Raw genomic sequence first — 22,184 nt, 5'->3', positions numbered from 1 at the left:
TGATGTTCTTCCAGAAGTATGGTAGTAGTAATGAAACTTAATCATTACAATATAACATGCACCTTCAAGAAATTTTATTTTCTTTCCATGTCCTCATATATACATTTATAATAATAAATATTACAAGCTGGTTTTCAATTAAATAAAATATAATAGTAATTATAAATGAAGAAGAATAATGTAAAACAACTTCAAAATTAATGAAAAAACTTTAATGACTCTATTATCCAACTATTGAATCTATTTTTATTTTTTTTTGAACTAAATTTTCACAGAAAATATCAAGGAGCAGACATTAGACTAAACTGAATGTTAAAATAAACTGAAATAGATAAAAATAAAATCAAATTCTTCTCTTCTAAATATATGAAATTGCATAAATATCTTCGTCAAATTGTTATTTGCATGAGCACCCTCACAAATGTTTCTTTTTCATATGCATCCATTAAAGATATCTCAGTCATTTCAATTTTAAACCTATATTTTAATAAGAATATGTACGTACATACGTACACACACACACAAGATACAAAATAAATATTTTATAAAAGTATAAATGCAAAAATCAATTCTGGGAGGATACATAGGTGAGGGTTGTACACAAAAAATCTAAAATAAAAAAATTCAATATACTGAGTCTGTTATGACCAACACATTGTATGACAAGATCTAAAATAACGGTTCCCCCATATTTTCTGTCAAAATGTTATGATATCAACGGATACATATCAAAATGATATTATTTAGAAGAATAATAAAACTATCAACAACGTTCCTTAAGATTGATATGAATTTGAAGCTATCCATGCTGGCATGTACTATGGTATTCTTAGGTCTGACACATGCTCCTAGTTGTGAACCAAAATTATTCCGGCCTGAGTATGTTATCTCAAGATTCAAAATCCAAATCATTGTCAAGCACACTGGAAACCTCTCAAAAACCTGCATTACAATTTCAAGCAGAAGGCAAACCCCTTCAGACTTGGCATGGCAACAACAGACACAGAAGGCTGTGGTGGGACAGCAAAATGGATCATAGATTCAGCATCAGCAAGGTAATTTGTACAAGCATGCCACAAAATAGCTTTGTGCTAAGCAGAACGTGATGCCACCAGTTTAACAACTTGCCAATCGGTGAACATACAATAAGACTATGCGGTGCAAAGCCTGTTTTGGGGCTTACAACGATGCTGAAGAGGTAACTTGCTGCAGGAGGAGCACAAGGGAAGGAAAAAGGAGAGACGATATACTAAAGATATCAGTGGTAGCGTACATGTAACAGTTGATGTGGAAGGGATACCCATCGTCATTTAGTAGTATCGAAGACCATCCATAGGAGTCCCCATCTGCTTAACAGTCCACACAACGTCTATAGCAACTTGTTTCGCCTAATCATACAGTCCCTCCTGCTCCCAGATGTCCACAAGGAAATCTACCATCTCCTGCCACCACAGAATTCGTAACAAGCAAAAAATATCAGATGCCAGAAATGCTGTCTTCAGACATACAACCTAATGCATCGCAAGGTCTTACAGATAGAGGGATGGGCTGTGGAAATGGCTTATTGATCCCCAGCAAACTATCATATGTCGCATTCCAGCTGCAGCCACAAATGTTAAGTAGTTTGATACAAAAAATCTGAAAGGGAGCAAGAAATTGGCAGTATATTCTTTCTTCCAGTTTGAGAAAAGACGTGATCTTTAGCAGCTTATGATCCATCCTGATTCAAGAGGACAGCTAATGATGAAATGATCTTTATGAGATAGGATCGGCAAAATGCAGCCACTTTTACTGACGTAGGCTGCTTAGACATGGATCAAGGAGCTGGTCCAGATTGTCTAAAGTTGAGCACTTTGAACCAGGGAAACTTGGCAACCACTATAATATTACCCAATTAAAGTACAGGGTACAGAGTATCTGATACAACATGCTACTGGAGATGTAGGCTCTTTTTTCGTTGTCAAAATTCTAATTAAGTGACACTTATCAACTTAGAAGTTCTGCTGTTTCTGGCATTTGCAATTTATTAGCAAGGAGATCCAGGAAGCACCCATGACACTTGCATCATCTACAATCATGACAATAGAAAAAGGAGCTCCGCAGAATGCTTCATTCAAGTACTACAATTTCTGGGTATAGCAAATATTGTCTACGGTGTTGCCTAGCTGATACCCAACAAGAAAAGAGCTTCTTCAATCTCTCAGAGCAGGCCTTGTTTCCCAGACCATATGTGAACAATAAATGCATAAAAGCCATTGCCATTTTGGCTTTCATGTTCAACTAGAATGAAAGGAACTTTTTTGACAGTAGTTTTTATTAAAATGCGTCACTTCCTGGAAACAGCATTTGCTGAACAGGTTAATATGTCATGCGGATGGAAGGAATACTTATACGTCAAAAGGCTTGAAAAGAAGATATGTGATATGTGGATTGAGTCTACTTTGCTGGCTTTTGACTTTCTTACATAATATGTAAGGAATTGATAAGCGATTCTTCCAGACACAGGTTCTGTGAGGTGGTTGATACACTGCAATGAAACCTATCATAGTCTTCTGAAGCATGGTAAATATAGTGTACAACTAATTTGGCATAGCCTCCAAATCTTCATAAATAAATGACAATGAAAGATCTTAATCAAATCCATTAACAAAGTAAAATCCATATGTCTCTTCACTGATAACTCGTCCAAAATTGAAACGAACAAACCAAACACAAAGTAAAACAATATCAACAAGTTCACTAGCAATGAATTTTATTCTTAATGCAAAACAAGAAGATAATTGTTTTTCATATAATAAAAATATAACTTTAAAATTATAATGAAATATCATATCCAATATTGGCTGCAGAGATAGAATAAATTTCAGGAAAACTATGATGGCATAGAACTAAAAAATTTCTCCATAAAAAATAGTGTTTCAGTTCCAGGTATTTTTAACAAAACTCTGCTAGAAAGCAGATAATATTATGGGATATACAGCATTTTGAAATAAATTAAATCTAAAGGATGCCTAAAAAAGTCATTTCACCTTTCCAGAGCCAAAAAATAAAAAAGTGTTTCACTAGCTTCAATGTCCAATATCTAGAACTCTCATAAAAGTTCTATAGTGGAGTGCGAAAAAGAGAGACATCTTCCACACATAATGACCAAGGAGTGGCTAAAATTCATGTTCAACACCGCTATGTAATTTTTATATGTCATTTAATAATTATCTAAAAACATACATAGCTTGGAACAGTTTTGAACTGATTTGTTTGGTGGACCTATATGCACAATAAAAAACGGATCCCTGGTCAATTATTTTTTTATATTGACAGAACATTAATGGTTTCATCTTGAACTTTAATGTTCCATCCTTCCATTACTAACATAGACAACAACAGCAACATTCATAAAGCTCCAATGGGTATGTCCCATCGAGTTTGCAACCAGGCCCCACCAAATCTAGTCTGCAATTATTCTTCACCCCCATGTGGATCGATCATATGGGGTCATATCGAATCCCCATACTCCACCTACACCCCCCCTACACCCCCCCCCCCCCCCGGCCCCCCTCCTCTCTCTCTCTCTCTCTCGCATCTCAATGTAACTCCCAATCTATCCTCAAAGTTCTGGACCTAGGGCAGAGCCACATAGGCACCAAGGGGGCCATGCCCCCTCAGCACACGATTATTTCTCTAATGCAGCACACGACTAATCCCCTAAGTCCATAAAAATTTCTTTAATGTGCCCCCCAAAGTTTCAAAATAAAATAGCATGAAGCAACTTGCATTGCTGGAATTCCACTACTTAAAGTGATCCTTTTAACAGTCACGACTCTTTCACACCTTTAATCTTGGATTTTTGAGATCCCATGACCAAAGAGATTTCTGGTTCCAATAACAGCTCTTTAATAGGCATGGTACCTCCTTGGACTCTTTACTAGCCATGGAGGTGGGAGGCAACTCAAAGGAAGGGACTGAGGCCGAATCAGATTAAGAAGGGGTCGAACAGCGACCAGTCTTCAGCCCGTGGTTGGTGACGGTGAAGATCTGGCAACCTAGGGCTCCGAAGATGGTGCTGCGGATGAGGAAGGGATTCAAGTCGGCCCCGGAATTGTCAAGGCTGGGCTCCTCCCAGTCCCGGCCGAGTTCATCCCCGAACCAACCAAGTTCCCTTGGCTAACCTCCGGATTCAGATGGATGGCAAAAACCATCAAAGGTTGGCCACCGTCGATCTCCGATGAAGTAGGGCTCGATGGGTGACACATGGCTGCTGGGGGACAGTGTATTGAAGACAGCGAATCGGCTTTCGGCTCTTCATTTGAGCTGCTATGCGAGTCGGGCCTGGGCCAGCAGCTAGATGGGACCGGCACTAGCTCAAACGTGAGCAGCCTAGAGCTTACCCTGATGGATGTGAGCTCTAGGCCATCCCACATGAGAAGGCCCAAAAGCCCACCTGCCAGCCCAAGACCAGAGGGCCCAGCAGTGGCATCATGGGCTGCCATTGGGGCCCAGCTGATCCATGAGGCAGCCTGTTACTACTGGGGTGTTTAAAGACCTTCCTCATCGCGATACTCACAATCGCTCGGAGTCGATAGGAGGTTTGGGAGGCAAATCTAGAGGCTCGTCCAATTCCAATGAAGCCCAATCAGTTGTGGCTAGCTCGATGCCAGTGAAGTGCCTCCGTTAGGTGCTGGCTACTGTTGGGACTGGTGACCCAAAAGTGCTCCCAACCGTGCGTAGTGATGATGGGAGGACCGATCATCTCATGGTTGTGCAAGGATCAACGAGGACGGTTGGTGGTCGAGAACCGATGGGTCAGGCGCAGGTTCTTACCACTGATGAGGGGAATGCCCACATGGTGATGGTGCGTCACATCAAGGCAGCCTTGGAGGAGGTTCAGCTAGCAAGAGTTGATTTGGTTGGAGCCCAAGCCGAGTGCTTATCAAAGGTGGGGGAGAGTTGCCAATCGAGCATGGACCAAGGGGTCATGGATGCATCTCCCTTAGCTATGAAGGAATGAAAATCTTGTTTTGGAATTGCAGGGGGATGGAAAACACTCCAACTCTTCTTTTAGGAGTTTTACAGATCCACAGCCTGGACATATGTTTGCTTTTTGAGATACGGCCATTGGTTAGGAGTTTGCTTAGAATCCAATGGCGTTTCCAAGCATCTTGTGCTTTCCACGCCATTGAGTCTCGTTATCATGTTGGGGGGATTATTGCCTTGTGGAGATTAGGAGGGGCCAATGTTGATGTTTTCCACTATTATACCCCATAGGTTACAATGGTGATTTCTAAAGCTAATGATTTACCTTAGCTTTTATCAGGTGAGAATGCTAGCATGGACTAAAGATAGAGTCATGCCTTATGGAATAATATCTCTATCTTGGTTGACAAGGCATCCCCTCTATGATTATTGGGGACTTCAATTGCATTGATGGGCTCGACGAGAAGAGGGAAGTAAACCCTTTACTCATAAGATTGAGATCAGAAAATTCTGAAAGTTCATTGAGGTGAATGATTTAACTGATCTCGATTTCTCCGGACCTAAATTCACTTAGTGCAACAACCAGCTTGGAGGTGCCAGAGTCTAGGAGAGGATGGATAGGCCATTGCCACTGACAGCTGGATTCAGCAGTTCGCCTCATACTAGGTGCATCATCTCCCTTAGGTTGTTTTTGATCACTATCCAATGCTAGTAAGCACGAAGGCTAGTGTGGCTACCACTATCCTTTCCGATTTGAGAAGCTATGGCTCTTTTACCGTAGTCATCAGATAGTGGAGCTTGGAGGGTGCTTGTAAGAGGGAATGCCATATATTGGGTCGCTCGAAAGTTGGAGCTCACCAAGCGAAAGTTTCGAAGCTGGAATCGGAAGTAAGGAATATCTTCAAGCACTTGGAGGAGGCTTCCATTGCCGACCTCCAAACATAGGAGGACCAAGGGGTGGCCTCTCGGTGAGGAAGTTGATTGATCTTCGAAGAATGCTGTCTATGCACCATGTCCTGCTGCAGCAACAAGAAACTTTTTGGTGGCAAAAGTCAAGGATGCAGTGGATCAAAAAAGGGGACAGGAACATGAGATTTTTTCGCCACGCCACAGTCATAAGGCATTAGAGGAACTTGATCCGATCATTAAGGGACACTTCTGGGCAGATGAGTGATAGCAAGGATGTGATCAAACAAGAGATCTTGGAGTTCTTCAAATCGAGATGGATTGTAGGTATCAAGGGAAGGGCAACTTCCTTCCGTCTCCTACCAAATGATAGTCTCAGATGGGGAGAATGCCTCCCTCATTATGTGGGTGACAGCACAAGAGGTCCAGGAAGCTTTTTGGAGTCTGAGGACAAGGAGTCTAGATCGGATGGATTCCCCCCATGTTCTTTAGAAGGTACTAGGTCATCATTCACCACAAGGTGGAGGCTATCCAAATATTCTTTGGTTTGGCCTCGATGCTAGAGGGGTAGAAGAAGACCATCATCACCTTGATCCCGTAGAGATGGGATGCCATCGAGCCTAGCCACTTTAGATTGATCAGTCTGTGCACCATCTTGTATAAGGTCATTCCAAAGATGTTAGTGAGAAGGTTGAAGTCGATGCTCTCCAGGCTGATCAGTGCTGAGCAAGGGATATTTGTTGGTAGTCGGAGCATCTCTGATAATGTTCTGGTTGCCTAGGACTTCATGCATGATCTTTAGAGGTCACCATATCGTCGAAGCCTCACGGCCATCAAACTAAACATGGAGAAAGCCTATGATAGAGTCTGTTGTAGATTCCTTCAGGACACATTGGAGAGCTTTGGTTTCCAAGCAATGGGGATCAGGTGGATTCTGAGCTACATGCGAGCCCCATCCTTTTCCATTTTGATCAATGGCATGCCTACTACTTTCTTCTACTCCTTAGTTGGCCTTCACCAAGATTGTCTCTTATCCTCCTACCTCTTTATTTTATGCACTGATAACCTCTCTCATGCGTGATGGGTTACTTGTGTTCATCAGAACCTTGATGCCTACATTCCAACTTCGGGAGCTCAACCACTCTCCCACCTACTCCTCACAAATGACTGCCTCTTGTTGGCTAAGGTCTCGATTAGAAATGCTATGACTTTCAGCAGAGCCTTGGAGGACTACTATGCTGCATCAAGCTCGAAAGTGAACTTGCTTAAGTCTGTAGTCTACTTCAGTTCAAAGACTAAGCCACAGTTTAAGCAATCCATCAGGAAGTTTCTCAAGATTTTGGAGTAGCACAAAGGTGCTTGATAGTATCTAGGGATGGCAATTACTAGTCAGAGGCTCCAAAGGGCTGAGTGTGCTAGTGCAATGCAATGCATTCAAGATTATCTTAAAGGCAGGCAGTCTAGATCCTTGTCGATGATGGGCAGGTTGACTTTAGCATGTTATATCCTGAGTTCAATGCCAATTTACCTCATGACCAACTCCATCGTTTCAAACACCTCTCTCATGAAAATGGAGCATTTGTTCCAAAGTTTCCTCTGGGCGATGCATGGTGAGCGGCATTAGGTGCAGTTGGTTGCTTGGGAGGTGGTATCCTAGCTGATGCGGGATGGAGGGCTAGGTATATAGTCTCTACTCGTGAGGGAGGCTTTGATGGCCAGACATGCAGTGAGGTATCTGCTGGAGCTCAAGAGCCTGCGGAGCACAGTCATGCAAGCCAACATGGACCTCTAAGGTGGACAGATAAGTTGATTAGGGCAGCTCTTACATTCGGAGGGAGATCTGCTCCCATGCCCCAATTGTGATGGCGAATACAAGGTAGCTGATAGGGGATGGTCGGAGTGTGGATGCCATGATTGATACCTGGTTATCTGATAGCCCCTTGAGTCAGTGGCCGACCTTTGTTGACATGGAGATGGCACTGGGGATGCACGTTGCTAATCTTCTATAGCTTAGGGAGAGATGGAATATCACTTTGGTGGCCTGGCTATTTAGGGAGCAGTGGGCTGCAAGAGTTCATACGCTCGCAATCCCGAGGCACAACATTCATGATGTGAGAGTTTGGATAACCACTTGCAGCTTGAGGATGAGGACGAGGGACCTCTACATGCTTTTTAGAGGTGAGACGACTTAGATGAGGGACCTGATGTAGATTTGAAGGCCTGAAGTGCATCCATGAGTCACCCTCTTCATCTGGAAGGTGGCCTGGGTTTGGCTTTCCATCAGGGGGGTTTTAAGTAGACAGGAGATGAATATCCCCCCCCCCCCGATTTATTTGTTTTGAGATCTTGAGGGGTCCATGGAGCACGCTCTATTTCAATGTGATGGAGCTCAATGGGTTTGGAGAGTTGCCGATGCTACTTGGGACCAAGGGCACTCAGACACCCTGATCGATACTCTTTCCTAGCTCAGCTTAGCAGCTCTAGCAGACCGCCTTCGAGGTCGGGTGTTATTTTAGGGGCGTATAATGCTTTATCACATTTGGTTGGCCAGGAATGCTTGGATCTTTGAGGGCAATAACCATGTGTTGTGGTTTATTTTGGAGAGAGTTTGAACTCCGACCGAGAAGATCATTAGATCACATGTTAGTGGAAAGTCTTTGACAGCTTGGGACATCTAGGGATCTCATCAGCTTCTGTCGCAATCAAGCTGATCTTCATCTCTAAGGAGCCCCCACCCCCGAGCTTCCTCAAGGTCAATTTCAATTCTAGTGTTTTTGATGGAGGTAGGTGTGGCAAAGTGACTCTAGATTTATTGCAATTGGTGGGAGTCTGATGTTTGACATCTTAACTCCAAGGGTGGAATTAAGAGTAGCATAGGATGGCACCAGATATGCTCAACGGGTGCTCGGGGTAGAGTCCATTCTACTAAAGGGGAAGTCAGCGACCGTGGTTGGCTAGATTCGGAGGCGAGCCAAGGGATCTTCCAGCCCTCTTGCTGCTTAGGAGTTGGTTGGCGAAGGCACTATCTTCGTTGCCATGCATGTCTATTGGGAGGTGAACAGAATGATAGATTGGGCTGCCTCTATTCTCATTGGGCATTCTGTTAATGTCTTGTGAACTGATTGGATGGTCTTGTTCGATTCGTATGTCGGTTTCGTATCGGACTATTGGCTTTGCTAGGCCACTTATCTAAAATCAAGCCTTGGACCAAGAATGAAACTATCACCCATCTTTGATTGAAAGCATGGTCAAAAAAAAAGTGAAGTTCCATCATTGAGTGAAAATGGGAAATTCATAGAAAATTGCAATCCCACCATGTAATAGTGCGCCTATATGTGTTCATCGACATTGTTTTTTGACCGCAAGACCTAAAGCTAACTATCGAGACTTTAGGTTATTTGAACACATGGGCCGGAAAGGGATATAACTCAATGGTAGAGTGTCACCTTGACGTGGTGGAAATCGTTAGTTCAAACTTGATTATCCCTAAACCCAATGTAATTTTTTCTATTTTGACTTGCTCCCCCATCGTGATCAAACAAGAATGGATAAGAGGCTTATGGAGCTCCCTACGAGTAATAGCAAGAGAGTGAAGAACGAACGATCATCCAAAAAGTTGGCATTGATTGAGTCCGACTCAAATGAATGAGCGAAAAGCATGGCAAGAGAGCATGTCCGACTTACGAACAATCCACAAATGAAGGATGATCCTTTAACGCCAATACCATCACGTACCTCTAACCCCTTCATATTTCGTATTATGCTGCTTCTTTGCCTGCTTTTCTCGATCAAGCATTCCTGTGCTTAGCAAAGAGTTATGAGATCTGGATAATGGATCGCATGTTCGTAGAGTGAAAGGCTGAGTCATTGGATTGTGGTAGTAAGTTGACCCTGGAGATATTGATAGATATTTCACTTTTTGATTTTTTTGGATGTATTCATATCAGACCAGTGTGAACAATCGTCATAGCAAAAAAATAAAAAGGACTAGAGACTAAAGTATTAGAGGTATCTTGGTGATTGTTAATTGAGATTATCTCCCTCACTCATGGCCCACACTATACCTCTTACAATCTATCTTGAAAATGCCTGAGGTTCTTTTGATAGAAATCATGGGGTTTTCCTAGAAAATATAGGTACCTCTCCAAGACATTTTTTTGAATTTAATAGCTAAAAATTTGATTAGTACCATCAAATTCTCATTCACACAATTTAGTGCATCTTTCTACTCAAAAGTTGTGTTCTTGAATTTTACATCTTAGAAAAATAGAACAATTTTCAAAAATAAATAAAAACTAAAAGGCTCAAAATTTCTATCGATAACATCATTAGGGCCTCTTAAAGTAATTTGCCTACCCCCGGCCCCCTAAAAAAACAAAAAGAAAACAAAAACAAACATATTTGACTTCCAAAATAACCCAGTGCTACATCCATAGTATTTAATACACAAACACATATGCATACATACAAACATCCATATCTATATCCATATCCATATCCACAACCATATATATACAAACATACGTATGCATACATACATACATAAGGTTGATCGGATTTGGACTCCGATCTAGTTAAGTCAAAACTCAACAATAAGGATCCTAAATCAATGGTCCAAGCCATTGAATGTGATTTATTACCTCAAAACTGCTTATACCCCAAAAATTATATGATTCGAAGACTTCTGACCAGTATTTTCCAAATCCATCCCAAATCGAACGGTTCAAATCGTGCCAAACCATACCAACACGAAACTAGTTCCAGCATGAAAAACGACACCACGACCGTCTCAGAAGAAGGGAGAAGAAAGAGAGGAAGAGAGAGAGTAGAGGGAGGAGAGAAAGAGAGGAGGTGAGGGCCTCCGACGACCGTTGGAGACTATTCGAGGCTGCATTGAGGGGCTAGAAGGTGGTTGAGGTTGGAGGAGGGCCTCCGCCTTTGTCCTGTGTGAAATAGAGGTTTGCCTCTGTTTTGGCTTTTTCTTTGAATTTTATCGTACGAAGTCGGCAAACCCGTTGCTGACTTCGCCTATTTTATTTTTTCAAATAATTTCGATTGAAGCCAGCAAACCAAAAAGATAAAATAGCTGAAGTCGACAACGGATTTGCCAACTTCGCACGGTAAAATCCAAAAAAAAAAAAGCCGAAACAGGGATGAACCCTTGTTTCACATGAGATGAGGGCGGAGGCTCTCCTCCAGCCTCCACCCTCAGGCCTCTTGGCACGGCCTTCGGCAACCACCGGAGCCCCTCTCCTTCTCTCTCTTCCTCTCTTTCTTCTCCTTCTTTCTTCACCCTCTCCCCTTCTTTGCTTTATCGGTCCGGCCCGATACAAAATCGTACCAAATCATACCGCCAGTCGGTATGGCCATCGATTTTGATTCGACGATCCTTGCTCCTAGTCTATGCATCAAGTGATCAAAAAATACATCTAATTTAATTTTATTTAGACCATCCAATTGTTGACTACTTGATGTATAGGTAAGGGATCTCTAAATCATATGATTTTTGATGTACCAGTAGTTTTGAGATAGTAGATCATGTCCAACAGTTTGGATTATCGATATAGGACCTCCATTGTAAAGTTTTGATCTGACCAAATCTGAGTCCAAATTCAATCGACGTTATTCTAATCTGGCTCTACACACATAATATATGTATTCTAAATCCGCTAAGCAATAAATACAATATGATTTTGGCTGCTCAAAGGTAATAAAATGCAACTAGCATGGTACAAAAAATTTACATATGTACCTCAACCTGGGTTCTCGAACATGTTGCAACTGGGTCTCATGCCTTTTATTTCCAATCCATTGCTGTCTGGTTTGATTCCAGAGAAGAAGACCTGCAATATATATGTTCAAATATTAAACATAAAAGCAAAAGCACATCTATTTCCTTAAGATCAACAAGCACATAATATCTTTTCCATTTCTTGAGTAGCATTTATAACAAAAAAATCATACCATTCACTTGCATGATGTTTAAGCAAACAAGATTAACTTTGGTGGCAAAATTAACCTAGAATTTCCGAGAGATGGAAGTTCACATGTAACTGTAACACGTCTCATGTAGTTCACTTATTCCTAGATGCTTCCCTCTCCAATGTGCAAATACTTAATTCAATATCATGAGGGAAAGATATTCAATGACAGCTTAAAATGATTATAAAATAAGGAGGGTCAGCTGTGCAAACACTAAAACTACAAGGAACTTTCAAGAGAATGGCCATGTTTCTCAGTGACAACAGATCAAAATCTTTCTGGTTCAGGTAAAAAGGACTGGTTTTTTGCCGATCTTATTTTTTGTTGGTCATCAAGATACCAGCAACACAATATTTAGAATGAATGACAAACACCAAATCCTCTCTGAAAAACTTTTGCCAATTTTCATTTTTCTTCTTTTAAAAGGAGAACATGAGTAGCCTTTCTGTTGATCATTCTTCACATGCATTCCATCCTCAGGAATAGAAGAAGATGTGCAGAGCAAAGTGAGTAGGCAATGAATAAGTACCATTGCTACACCATGTAGAAATGGTAATACAAGATCTGAAGATTAAATTTCCCGTACCATGATTTATAAATTCAGAAGGGTTGCTGGTGCTTCCTGCTCCATGATGATCAAGGTTCTGTGCTGATATGCTTATTGAAGAGATGCTCCTTTGAGACTGCACACCACTGTTTTCCATCTCATATGTGCTCGTACTCCAAAAATCATCAGACATGCTGGGTTTTTTTATTGTCCGGCCTTGGATTTTCAAACCCTTTGATGGTTCGTCAACTGCAATAATTGGAGTGGGCTTAGCACAGCATCCAAGACAACCTCTGCTCTGTTACAAATCAGGTTTAACCAAGTAAATGATTAGAATCAGTTGCAAAAAAACAAAACATATATTGATAAAATATATAAACAGAAAATAAAAGAACATCATAAAGACATTTTCTGTCTCGGTTTCAAAAATAAACATTTTTTTGTTCAATATCTTCCTTGACGTGACTATCCTTTTACAATTAACAGAGGTATCCAAATTAAGGCACTAAGCAAAAACTGGTGTAAGTTTTCCTACAACAAATGACCTTTATATATATATATATATATAATCTGTGTGTGTGTTTTTTGATCACTCGATACATAAGGTAGGAATCTTCAAATCATTTATTTTTGATGTGTAAGGAATGAAGAGATAATATATGATATCCAACACCTCAGATTATCAATGAGGGACTCCAGTGTGCATATACGTGTATTTATGTATACCTATGTATGCATATTTAAAGATGCATGATGCAACTTTTCATAGCCCTCTGTGAATGCGTCCTGATACACATTTAATAGAGATTTTCATTCTTTCCTCAAATTTCATCGCTAACCCTGAAATATTTGTAATGAAGAACCTATCGATCCATCTTAGACTGAGAATAGAGATCCATCTTGCCCTGAGACTCTCTGTAAGTACCCACCCCGAACGCTTCGTCCCAGACCAGGTCCTCCTCCCTATCAGCACATCATAGTCGTCTTAAAAAGGTAGACCAAATTCTACCTTAGATGGTTTCCACAAAAGCACCAACTTTCTTTTCTTTTCTTTTAAAGTTTTTCTGGCCTTGGCTTCGAAGCCAAGAAAGTGGAGATGCGGGGAAAGTAAGTAAAAATGGAAGAAAAGAAAGGAAGAACTCCGAAGAGATCGGATAAGAGAGAAGATGAGACGATGCTACTTACCCCATGCAGGCGAGAAGCTGAGAGATCCAAGAAGAGACAGATCTGCTGAGAAGCATCTAGCATCCGGACCGAGACCCACCGTCCACGACCACCGCCGGATCCCTGACCACCATTCCAGGTCCGGCCGGGGAAGATCGGATGGTCCTGCGATTGGATCCAGGAGAGGATTTAGACCTAGATTTAGGGCAAGGGGGAAGATGTCGGCGAGATGGGGATGATCCCCAACTCCACAGCTTTATTTTTTTTCAAAAAAAAGAAAAAAAATCTCAAATCGAAAGAAAGAAACGCGACAAACAAAATAAATAGAGGAGAATTGCTCCCACCTTCCTTCCTTCCACCTGAACCGATCGCTCGCCCACTCTCTCCGCTTCTGGTTCCTGTACGTTTTTCTTAAGTCAGTATTTATTTATTTATTGAACAGAAATTTAAAGAAGAAAATGACGATAATGCGATGGATTGATGGGGCTCAGGTGATTACGTTGGCCCAGGAAGCTGGTTTTTGTTCCTTGACCCGCCTTTGCCTCCAATCGAATTTCATCAGCAGTAGGAAATGCAAATATGGGAAAGAAACGTCCGAATCACGTACACCACCAACGCCGGTTACCTCCCCTGATCGATGTCGGTGCCGTCTCGGTTGGCGGGCGCGCGCTCTCTCTCTCCCCAGGGTCAAAAAGACTTCCGTGATCCCATTCCTGCTTGCCTACCACGCTCCGGAGGGTCACGTTCCCGCCCGTATCTCCTCCGCCAAGCTGCGTCGATGCGTATTGGATAAGGCTGCAAATAGGTCGGATTGGATCATGATCCATTCCGATCTAATCTGATTAAATTTAATTTAAATTTATTTAAAAAATTTATAGAGTCAGATCAGATTCAAAAATTAGATCTGTTCTTTTTTTTTAGATTGGATTTAGATTTTCTGAATTTGAAACTGACTCGATCCGTAGAGATTTTTGGATTAATTTGGATCTTAAGATACATGATCCGATCCAATCCGATATGAATCCAAACATAGGATCCGAATCTAATTAGAGTGACTCACCCAAATAAAGATTTAGGCTTGGACTAAAATTTTTCAAATTCTTCGATCTTCTCCATCCGATTTCCAAACTAAAAATTTTCAAAATTAAAAATTTTTTAAACTCTTCAATTCTTATATTCTGATTGTTGTAACATCTATAACAATCTAAGGAGGAAAGATTGGATGGATTCCTGATAATTTAAATGAAAGACATCTCGATTACTTCTTCTAGTTTCTTACTAGACTCAGTGGTTTATGTTTACTATACCATGAGGTATAAAAGCAAGAGGACTTCTTGAATTCCAATTCGTTTGATTGACTTTAAGAAATTTCAGAGCATGCTCTAATGTACACAGATGTTGTGTCATCCACAGTATATGCAATCTCATTTTTAATCATGTACAAGTATTTCTCTTATATGATGTTTTAGATTGAAACATTATATCACTATATAAAATTTATATTTTTTTTTACTTTTTTTTATGTGGACTTCTGGAATCTTGATTTTTCTCAAAAATCGCTTGTTTTCCTCTGCTATCCAATACAATTAATTATTAGAAATTACAGTTAAAGGATTAGAGAAAAAAAAAAGAGGCATTTCTTAGTTGTCATCTAACATTAGTATTCACTGAGGATAGGTTTCAAATAAATTAAACCCATGATCTGACCCAATCCGAATCAGATCCGAATCGAACCCGTATTTTATGGATTGGGACCGGGTTATATATGGACCCGACCCAATCCGAATGATCCAATGAATCAATAAATTCGGCCATCAATCCGATCCGACCCGATCTGATTTTTTATCGATATGGGTATGGGTCCCATATCAAGATCCGATCAAGAAATTGGGTTGGATCAGGATCACTCAGGACCTGATCCGACCCGACCCATTTGCAGGCCTAGTATTGGAGAAACATTAAACAGTTCCACGTTCTTATAAATGGTATTGGGAAAAATAAGCTTTTTTTTTTCCATACAAAATTGAATGAGCATTATCAAAATAATTGTTTCATTATTTTTTTAAATATTTGTAAATAACAACTTCTAAAATTTAAAATTTAAGATTTTTCTCAAAAAAAAAAAATTCCGTTCTTCCTAAAATCTACTCCATAGACAATCATATATTATAATTATATATTTCAGAAAAACTTTGAATAATCGAACAAAAATTTCCATCTACTTGCAGTAGGTAAGTTTCATGGCATAAAAAAATTGATGCAACTTAGGGGATTCTTGCCATACCCAATAAGTTTGCCCATACTGTTGTGGTATAAGTAATTAGCCAAGGTTATCAAATCATTTAAGAGATGGAAATATATGCTAATGAGAAATAAGTGTTGCTAGTTTCTATAGGAAGCATTGTTTGAGGGCAATACTTCTTTTCTAATCCGCCAATACTCTCACATAGCTGATGCATTGAAATTGGACCGTATTCTTCAGGTCTGAAATCTTTTTCTAGCTTTCGATCAGGCTCAGATCCAAAAATTTTTATAAAACTCAGGCTCGAGCTCAAGCTCAAAGTTCTTTCGAAACCAATTATGTCTGAATTTGTGGAGTAGATTGTGGTTCATTGAATCATAAGTGATCTACTAATCAATAGTTCAGAATTCTAATCTGGATCTCATTATTATGCCCATAGAAGATTCTATAAAAGTTTGAAAAAGATCAATATCCAATAGTTGTGAGCCCAAAAATTTAAGAAAAAATGATGAAGAAACTGAGATTTGTTTAGGCCTAAATTCAGACTCTTGATGGACACGATGAAGAGCTTGGTGGCAGTGCACAACATGGGAAACCTCATTGGGTATGATGGTTCTCCAAAAGGGTGGGAGAAGAGATGGCGCAATTAAGAGATGACCCCCAGCATGCCAATCGCTACTCGATTTTCATCCTCCAAGGCTAGGCTAAAGATGGCCCCCATTGTGTGGTCCCACAGCTCTGGGTGACTGCTCGCTCTAAGTAAATATATTGTCGTATATTTCACTGATTCTTGTGATGATACCCCATACTATTCTATCGATTTTCGATTTTTGATTGGCTTGTTACAAGTTTAATGTGCCATCGCCGTTGCAACGAATATTTTACTCGCTCTTGAGGGCATCTACCAATGGCGGCAACGAATATTTACTCACTCTTAAGGGCATCCACCAATGGTGGCAATCCTTCTGGACCGGACAACCTGGACCTTGTTGAGCACCTTCAAAGACAAATTGACCAACACCATGGTAGTTGTTGCTGCTCAAATCGGTCGAGGTCGGAAGACAGACATTTGAGGTCATAAATCAGATGCTTGATTCTAGTGCAGAGATGCTGATGCTAGAGAGACCTGCAAAATAAGTCCTGAACTGGAGATTGTGACGGCGAGGACACTTCGATGCTCAAATCAGAAAAGTGGAGAATAAAAAAGCAGCAACTGATTATCTGAGAAAAAATTGATTTGACTTATCTGGATCTTCGGAGCTCTGATTATTTATATAGAAAGATATCAGACAGTTGGTTACAAAACTGTATGATCGTGCGATCCTGAGATTGTCAGATCGTTGAAATTGCCATAGTGGGTGAGATAATTCAGTCCTTGATGGCTCCCGTGAGATCAGAGGAGACTGTTACGTCGTATTTGTATCTATTCGAGATAGACAGCTATCACACATAATGAAGGAATAAGTCGGCTGAGGCAGCTCATGCACAGGTTGGACTTCATGGATGCCTCAGCTCAGCAGGAAGATTGATTCCTCAGCTCATATGACAATCAGCGATCATATCGACGATCCAAGAGCCTGAAATGCCTTGCAATTCAATACCGATCCGAAGTGCTCATAGTATCCCCCGTAACACTACCCCCTACTTTCGAGTCTGAAAATCAGACGAAGAGAGTACTCCAAAAGTACCTCAGATCTGGTGCCAAACATTCCTGCCTTCACGTCTGTCTTTCACATTTAAAGCTCATGACGTCAGCTTGATATGGCTGATGCGGATGGGCATAACTGATGGGACCATTCAGACAACAGTCCTCTCAAGGCTTTAATTATTTTGCAGTGGCTTTTCATTTTCTTCCTACTTTAAATTCACACTTTTGAAGAACGAGTATCCATAGATTTTTTTATATTGATTTCTCGTCACTTTCTTGGGGCAGGATTGATCCATGGTGCATGAAGAGGCTAGAGCAGATTCTGGCTTGAAGGAGACAGGTTGTGGCTCTAGTTGCTGAAGCAGAACCCACAGTCAGGGAAGAAGATCATGTCGCTCCTGCCATCGAGCCCACATCCCCATCATCGAAAGCTGTGGTGTAGAATTCATCAGAAAAAATTTTGATCGATGGGGCACCGTTGGAGACAGCACTGGAAACGAACGTCGTGGGATGTTTCAAAGAAGATCCGACTGAGATATCATGGATGGAAAAGGCAGTTGTCAATCTGAAGAAGGATCTGATGATGGTGACAAAAATTGGAAGCTCTCTGAAGACAGCGACTACTACTTGGCGCCTTCCTGCAGCCACTTCTCCTACGGGTCCTTCAGATCTGATACTTCATGCTTCATCTGCAGGAGAGAAATTTCAATTCACAGTGGAGTACCTGAGAAATCTCCTATCATTAGCTGAGAGGCTATTCCTCGACGATCAAAGGGGAGAGAAGTGATTTGCCGATGCTTTAAGGTCCCTTACACATGTGGGCCGATATTTGGCAAGCCTTGCGAGTTTTAATCTCGATATTCTGGTAATGGAGAAGGAATAAATCGAATTGCTGAAGTATCGATTAGAGCAGCTAAAAAGGAACAATGTTGAGCTAGTCTGAGACAATTCAATTCAAGGTAATTCAATTTTGAACGATAATCTCATTTTGCTTCCTTAAATGCAGATGATTATGGAGAATGACGGTTGATGACTTCGTCCGATAAGATTACGCCTGAAAAATGACACAGGGCCTGAGAAAATACACCATGTGGGTCCATTTTGTTTTACGAAGCATCATAGGGATTTATTCCGTTCTGGAGGAAGTGCATCATTAACAGCTTGGGCATTAACTCCTGGAAAGCATCGATTGATGATTGATACGATTGCTAGCATCTATAAATAGAGAACTAAAGAGCAAAAGGATCTCCACTTCTCTTTCTATGGCAAGGAGTCTTTTTCTTCGACTGCTACCATGTCTTTGCCTTCAAATTTGCCATTCTTGGAGCAAATCAAGCAATGAGTGAGAGAGCGAAATACCTTTGCAAGGGATGCTCGTCGGAGGTATCCAGCTCATGAAAGGGAAAAAAATTAGACAGGCTAGCGCATCCTCCTCCCACGGGGCTCTCCCTCCTTTATCTCCTACGGCTATGCTTCTCCCTCCATCCGAGTATATCCCGCTTGCAATCCAGGAGCACTACATTGCAGAGTTCCAAAATTCTACGATGTTCAAGAGGGAGAAGCTCGACATCGCCGCCACCGTCTTTATCTAGGGCTTCGATGATTGCAAGGCCCGTCTACAGAAAATAATATCATATTTAGAACTTCATGATATAGAAGCTGGCGGCATCGATGAAGAGATGGAGGCCTCAATGAACGAAGATTGAATCAGCTCACTTGGACAGTGTGGAGGCGAGATCCCTGGTGGATGAAGATCAAACCAGCTCACCTGGTCGGTTTGATGTTCCATCAATTGCAGCGGGATATCCCTCCCCATCCTCCTTTTTTATCTTCCTCACCATCTTCTTCCATCCCCCTCTTCTTCTTCTTACCTTCTTCATTTTCTTCTCTTGTTTGTAAGACATTGCTTGGAGCAATTATCCTCTCTTTGTAAAGCATGTATCAGCTTTTTTTTTTTGTAAAGACTTTAATAAAATGAATTGCTTTGCTTTTGTCTTTAAATTTGAATTTGTGAATTTTGTATGAATCTTGTTCGGCTTGTAGAGAATAGTGTAGTACGTACTTTGCTCGGCTCGTAGAGATTATCACAGTCAAATACTTAGATCGACACTGTTCAGCTCAATACGAGTGAAGTTCTAGGTAGCTCAGCTTTAGCATAACTGAGGCATCATAGTAGCCATCTCAACACTACCTCCCTATTCCTAAGTCTAAGACAACACTTCAGGCAGAAGGAATGCTGTTGAGATGATTGCTCTGACCATATGTTATCATTTTTATTCTTCTTCTAATGCCCGATTAGTTATTTCTTACAAGTGACGTTGTGTACCTGCGGTGATCTTATGCCTACGACATCTGGCTCTTCTCATCTTCACGTGAGAGGCAGTGTGTGTCAACGGTGAGCTTATGCCTGCGGCATGTTGCTTTTCTCGTCTTCATGTGGGAGGCAGTGTGTGCCAGCGACGAGCTTGTGCCTGTGGCATCTTGCATTCTCGACGGTCTTCTGAGGGTCTGATTAGTTATTCCTTCGGAGGTTCTCTAAGGATCTCCCTCCACTTCTCGAATGACTTAGACTTTGCAGCAGTCTTATAAGTTAGCCTCGTCTCGGAGTCATTGAGGTCTTCTCAAGGGTTTGGTAAGTTAGCCCTCACGAGTGGCTTTGTGTGCCTGCGATGATCTTGTGCCTGTGGTATCTAGCACTTTTCATCTTCACACGAGAGGTATTATATACCGATGGTAAGCTTATGCTTGTGGCATGCACTCTCGATAGTCTTCTGAGAGTTTGATAAGTTATCCCTTACGAGTGACTTTGTGTGTCTGCGACGATCTTGTGCTTGCGGCATCTAGCACTTCTCATCTTCGTACGAGAGGCATTATATACCGATAGCGAGCTTGTGCCTGTGGCATGCACTCTTGACAGCCTTCTAAGAGTCTGATAAGTTATCCCTTATGAGTGGCTTTGTCTGCTTGCAGCGATCTTGTGTTTGCAGTATCTAGCACTTCTTATCTTCGTGCGAGAGGTATTATGTGCCGACGGCAAGCTTGTGCCTGTGGCATACACTCTCGACGGTCTTCTGAGGGTCTGATAAGTTATCCCTCATGAGTAACTTTATGTGCCTGCCGCAATCTTATGCCTGTGACATCTCATACTTCTTGTCTTCATACGAGAGGCATTATATACCGATAGTGAGTTTGTACCTGTGACATGCACTCTTGACGGTCTTTTGAGGGTCTAATAAGTTATCTCTCACGAGTGATTTTGTATGTCTGCGGCAATTTTGTGCTTGCAGCATCTAGTACTTCTCATCTTCACACGAGAGGCATTATGTGTCGGTGACGAGCTTATGCCTGTGACATGCACTCTTGACGGCCTTCTGAGGGTCTGATAAGTTATCCCTCATGAGTAGCTTTATGTGTCTGCGGTGATTTTATTCCTGCGACATCTAGCACTTCTCGTCTTCATGCAAGAAGCATTATGTACCAACAATAAGCTTGTACCTATGGCATGCACTCTCGATGGCCTTCTGAGGGTCTGATAAGTTATCCCTTACGAGTGGCTTTATGTGCCTGCGGCGATCTTGTGCCTGCAGCATCTTACACTTCTCGTCTTCATACAAGAGGCATTATGTGCCGATGGCGAGCTTGTGCCTGTGGCATATACTCTCGACGGCCTTCTGAGGGTCTGATAAGTTATCCCTCATGTTAGTTGACCATCGTTGTGGTTCAGGATCTTAAGTAGGAGGAGGAAGCAATTCTTGAAAAACTTGGGCGCCCATCGTAAACTAGTGTCCCTACAAGTTTTATTTCCATAGAAAGCATTATTACATCATTGGTAATGCATACAAAGGCTTGCCGAATTTAAATTGAAGTTTTGTCGAGCTACTTTAGCTTCCTCAGCTATAGCCTCCTGACATTCTGTGGTAAGACTCCATCTCTTCTGCTTTTTCGATCAACAAGTTGGATCCGTCTTTAGATGATGGGATATCACTTTAGTGTTGATGCCGGGCATGTTTGCAGCAGTCTAAGCAAAAAGATCCACATTCTCCTGTAAAAGATAAATTAGTTGGCATTTGGTTACCTCACATACACGTAAGTCAAGTTTTACCATTTAGCTCGGATTCTCCTCCTTAGCTGGTTGGGGGCACCCGTCAACCAGGCCTTCTATAAAATCTAGACCCATCGAGGGTCCCAGATGTGCCCCCAATAATCATGTGGATTTTTTCTCAGACGGATTGCTCTTCCTCCACCACCTACTCTTCGATCTAATGTCGCTCCTGCTGAGCTAGCACTTTCTATGGTTGAGGCAAAGGGAGAGGCTGCTGAGGCATAGGAGGTGGCTGCGGAGCTCTTGGAGCTCGACATTGAGGGGCCACTCTTCGGACAAAATGATTCAACTATCTCTGCCTAACGAGCCTCTCGATCTCATCATGAAGCTGATGGCAGTCTTCAATATCGTGGCCACAGTCATGATGATAAAAGCAATATTTAGTAGGATCCCGACAATGTTCTAACCTTATTCTCATCAGTTGAGGTGCAAGTAACTCAAACCCCACTTATAAAAATATCTCGCTCTGAGGGACAATAAGGGGCATGTAGCTGTCATACTGTCCAGGCGATGATAGTCGCTGAACCTTTCTTGGGGGACTTCGAGATCAACAACCTCAACCCCCATTATTCCACCTTGGGAGTGGAGATCGAGAGTGTAGGCAGCTTTTCTCTATTCACCT

The 22,184-nt window shown here is 41.5% G+C and overlaps 2 protein-coding genes across 6 annotated transcripts in view; one reads left to right on the top strand and one right to left on the bottom strand.

The window, feature by feature from the left end:
- LOC105047817 (CBL-interacting protein kinase 8-like) overlaps positions 1-12,360 on the top strand; it is a 41,608-nt gene extending 29,248 nt beyond the window's left edge. The window contains exon 3 of the mRNA XM_073260640.1: positions 12,340-12,360. Coding sequence (XP_073116741.1) covers positions 12,340-12,345 — 6 coding nt within the window. The 3' untranslated portion in view covers positions 12,346-12,360. The remainder of the gene's footprint in view (positions 1-12,339) is intronic.
- Positions 1,019-14,326, bottom strand: LOC105047818 (uncharacterized). 5 transcript variants are annotated; one of them, XM_073260633.1, is made up of 7 exons: positions 14,070-14,326; positions 13,915-13,968; positions 13,592-13,735; positions 12,446-12,704; positions 11,630-11,720; positions 1,534-1,720; positions 1,019-1,442 (listed from the first exon to the last, which is right to left on the bottom strand). In XM_073260633.1, the coding sequence occupies exons 1-7, from the start codon at positions 14,127-14,129 to the stop codon at positions 1,389-1,391; spliced, it is 849 nt and encodes a 282-aa protein (XP_073116734.1). In that variant the 5' UTR covers positions 14,130-14,326; the 3' UTR covers positions 1,019-1,388. The 5 variants fall into 5 exon arrangements, with proteins under 5 accessions (XP_073116734.1, XP_073116739.1, XP_073116735.1 ...); XM_073260638.1 differs by having other exon boundaries at positions 1,534-1,600; positions 12,446-12,699; positions 14,070-14,320; XM_073260634.1 differs by having other exon boundaries at positions 1,534-1,600; positions 14,070-14,318.
- Between the last annotated feature and the right edge of the window lie 7,858 nt (positions 14,327-22,184).

Source organism: Elaeis guineensis, chromosome 7 (assembly GCF_000442705.2).
Source record: "Elaeis guineensis isolate ETL-2024a chromosome 7, EG11, whole genome shotgun sequence".
Classification (NCBI taxonomy): domain Eukaryota; kingdom Viridiplantae; phylum Streptophyta; class Magnoliopsida; order Arecales; family Arecaceae; genus Elaeis; species Elaeis guineensis.
This window is presented reverse-complemented; position numbering and strand designations above follow the sequence as displayed.

Bases quoted from the DNA above. Each gene is read 5' to 3' on its own strand.
- LOC105047818 (XM_073260633.1), bottom strand. From the start codon at position 14,129: ATGAAATTCGATTGGAGGCAAAGGCGGGTCAAGGAACAAAAACCAGCT. The intron at 11,721-12,445 runs GTACGGGAAATT...TATATATTGCAG, and splicing joins TTCTGAATTTATAAATCATG to GTCTTCTTCTCTGGAATCAA. The intron at 1,443-1,533 runs GTAAGACCTTGC...CTGTGGTGGCAG, and splicing joins CACAGCCCATCCCTCTATCT to GAGATGGTAGATTTCCTTGT.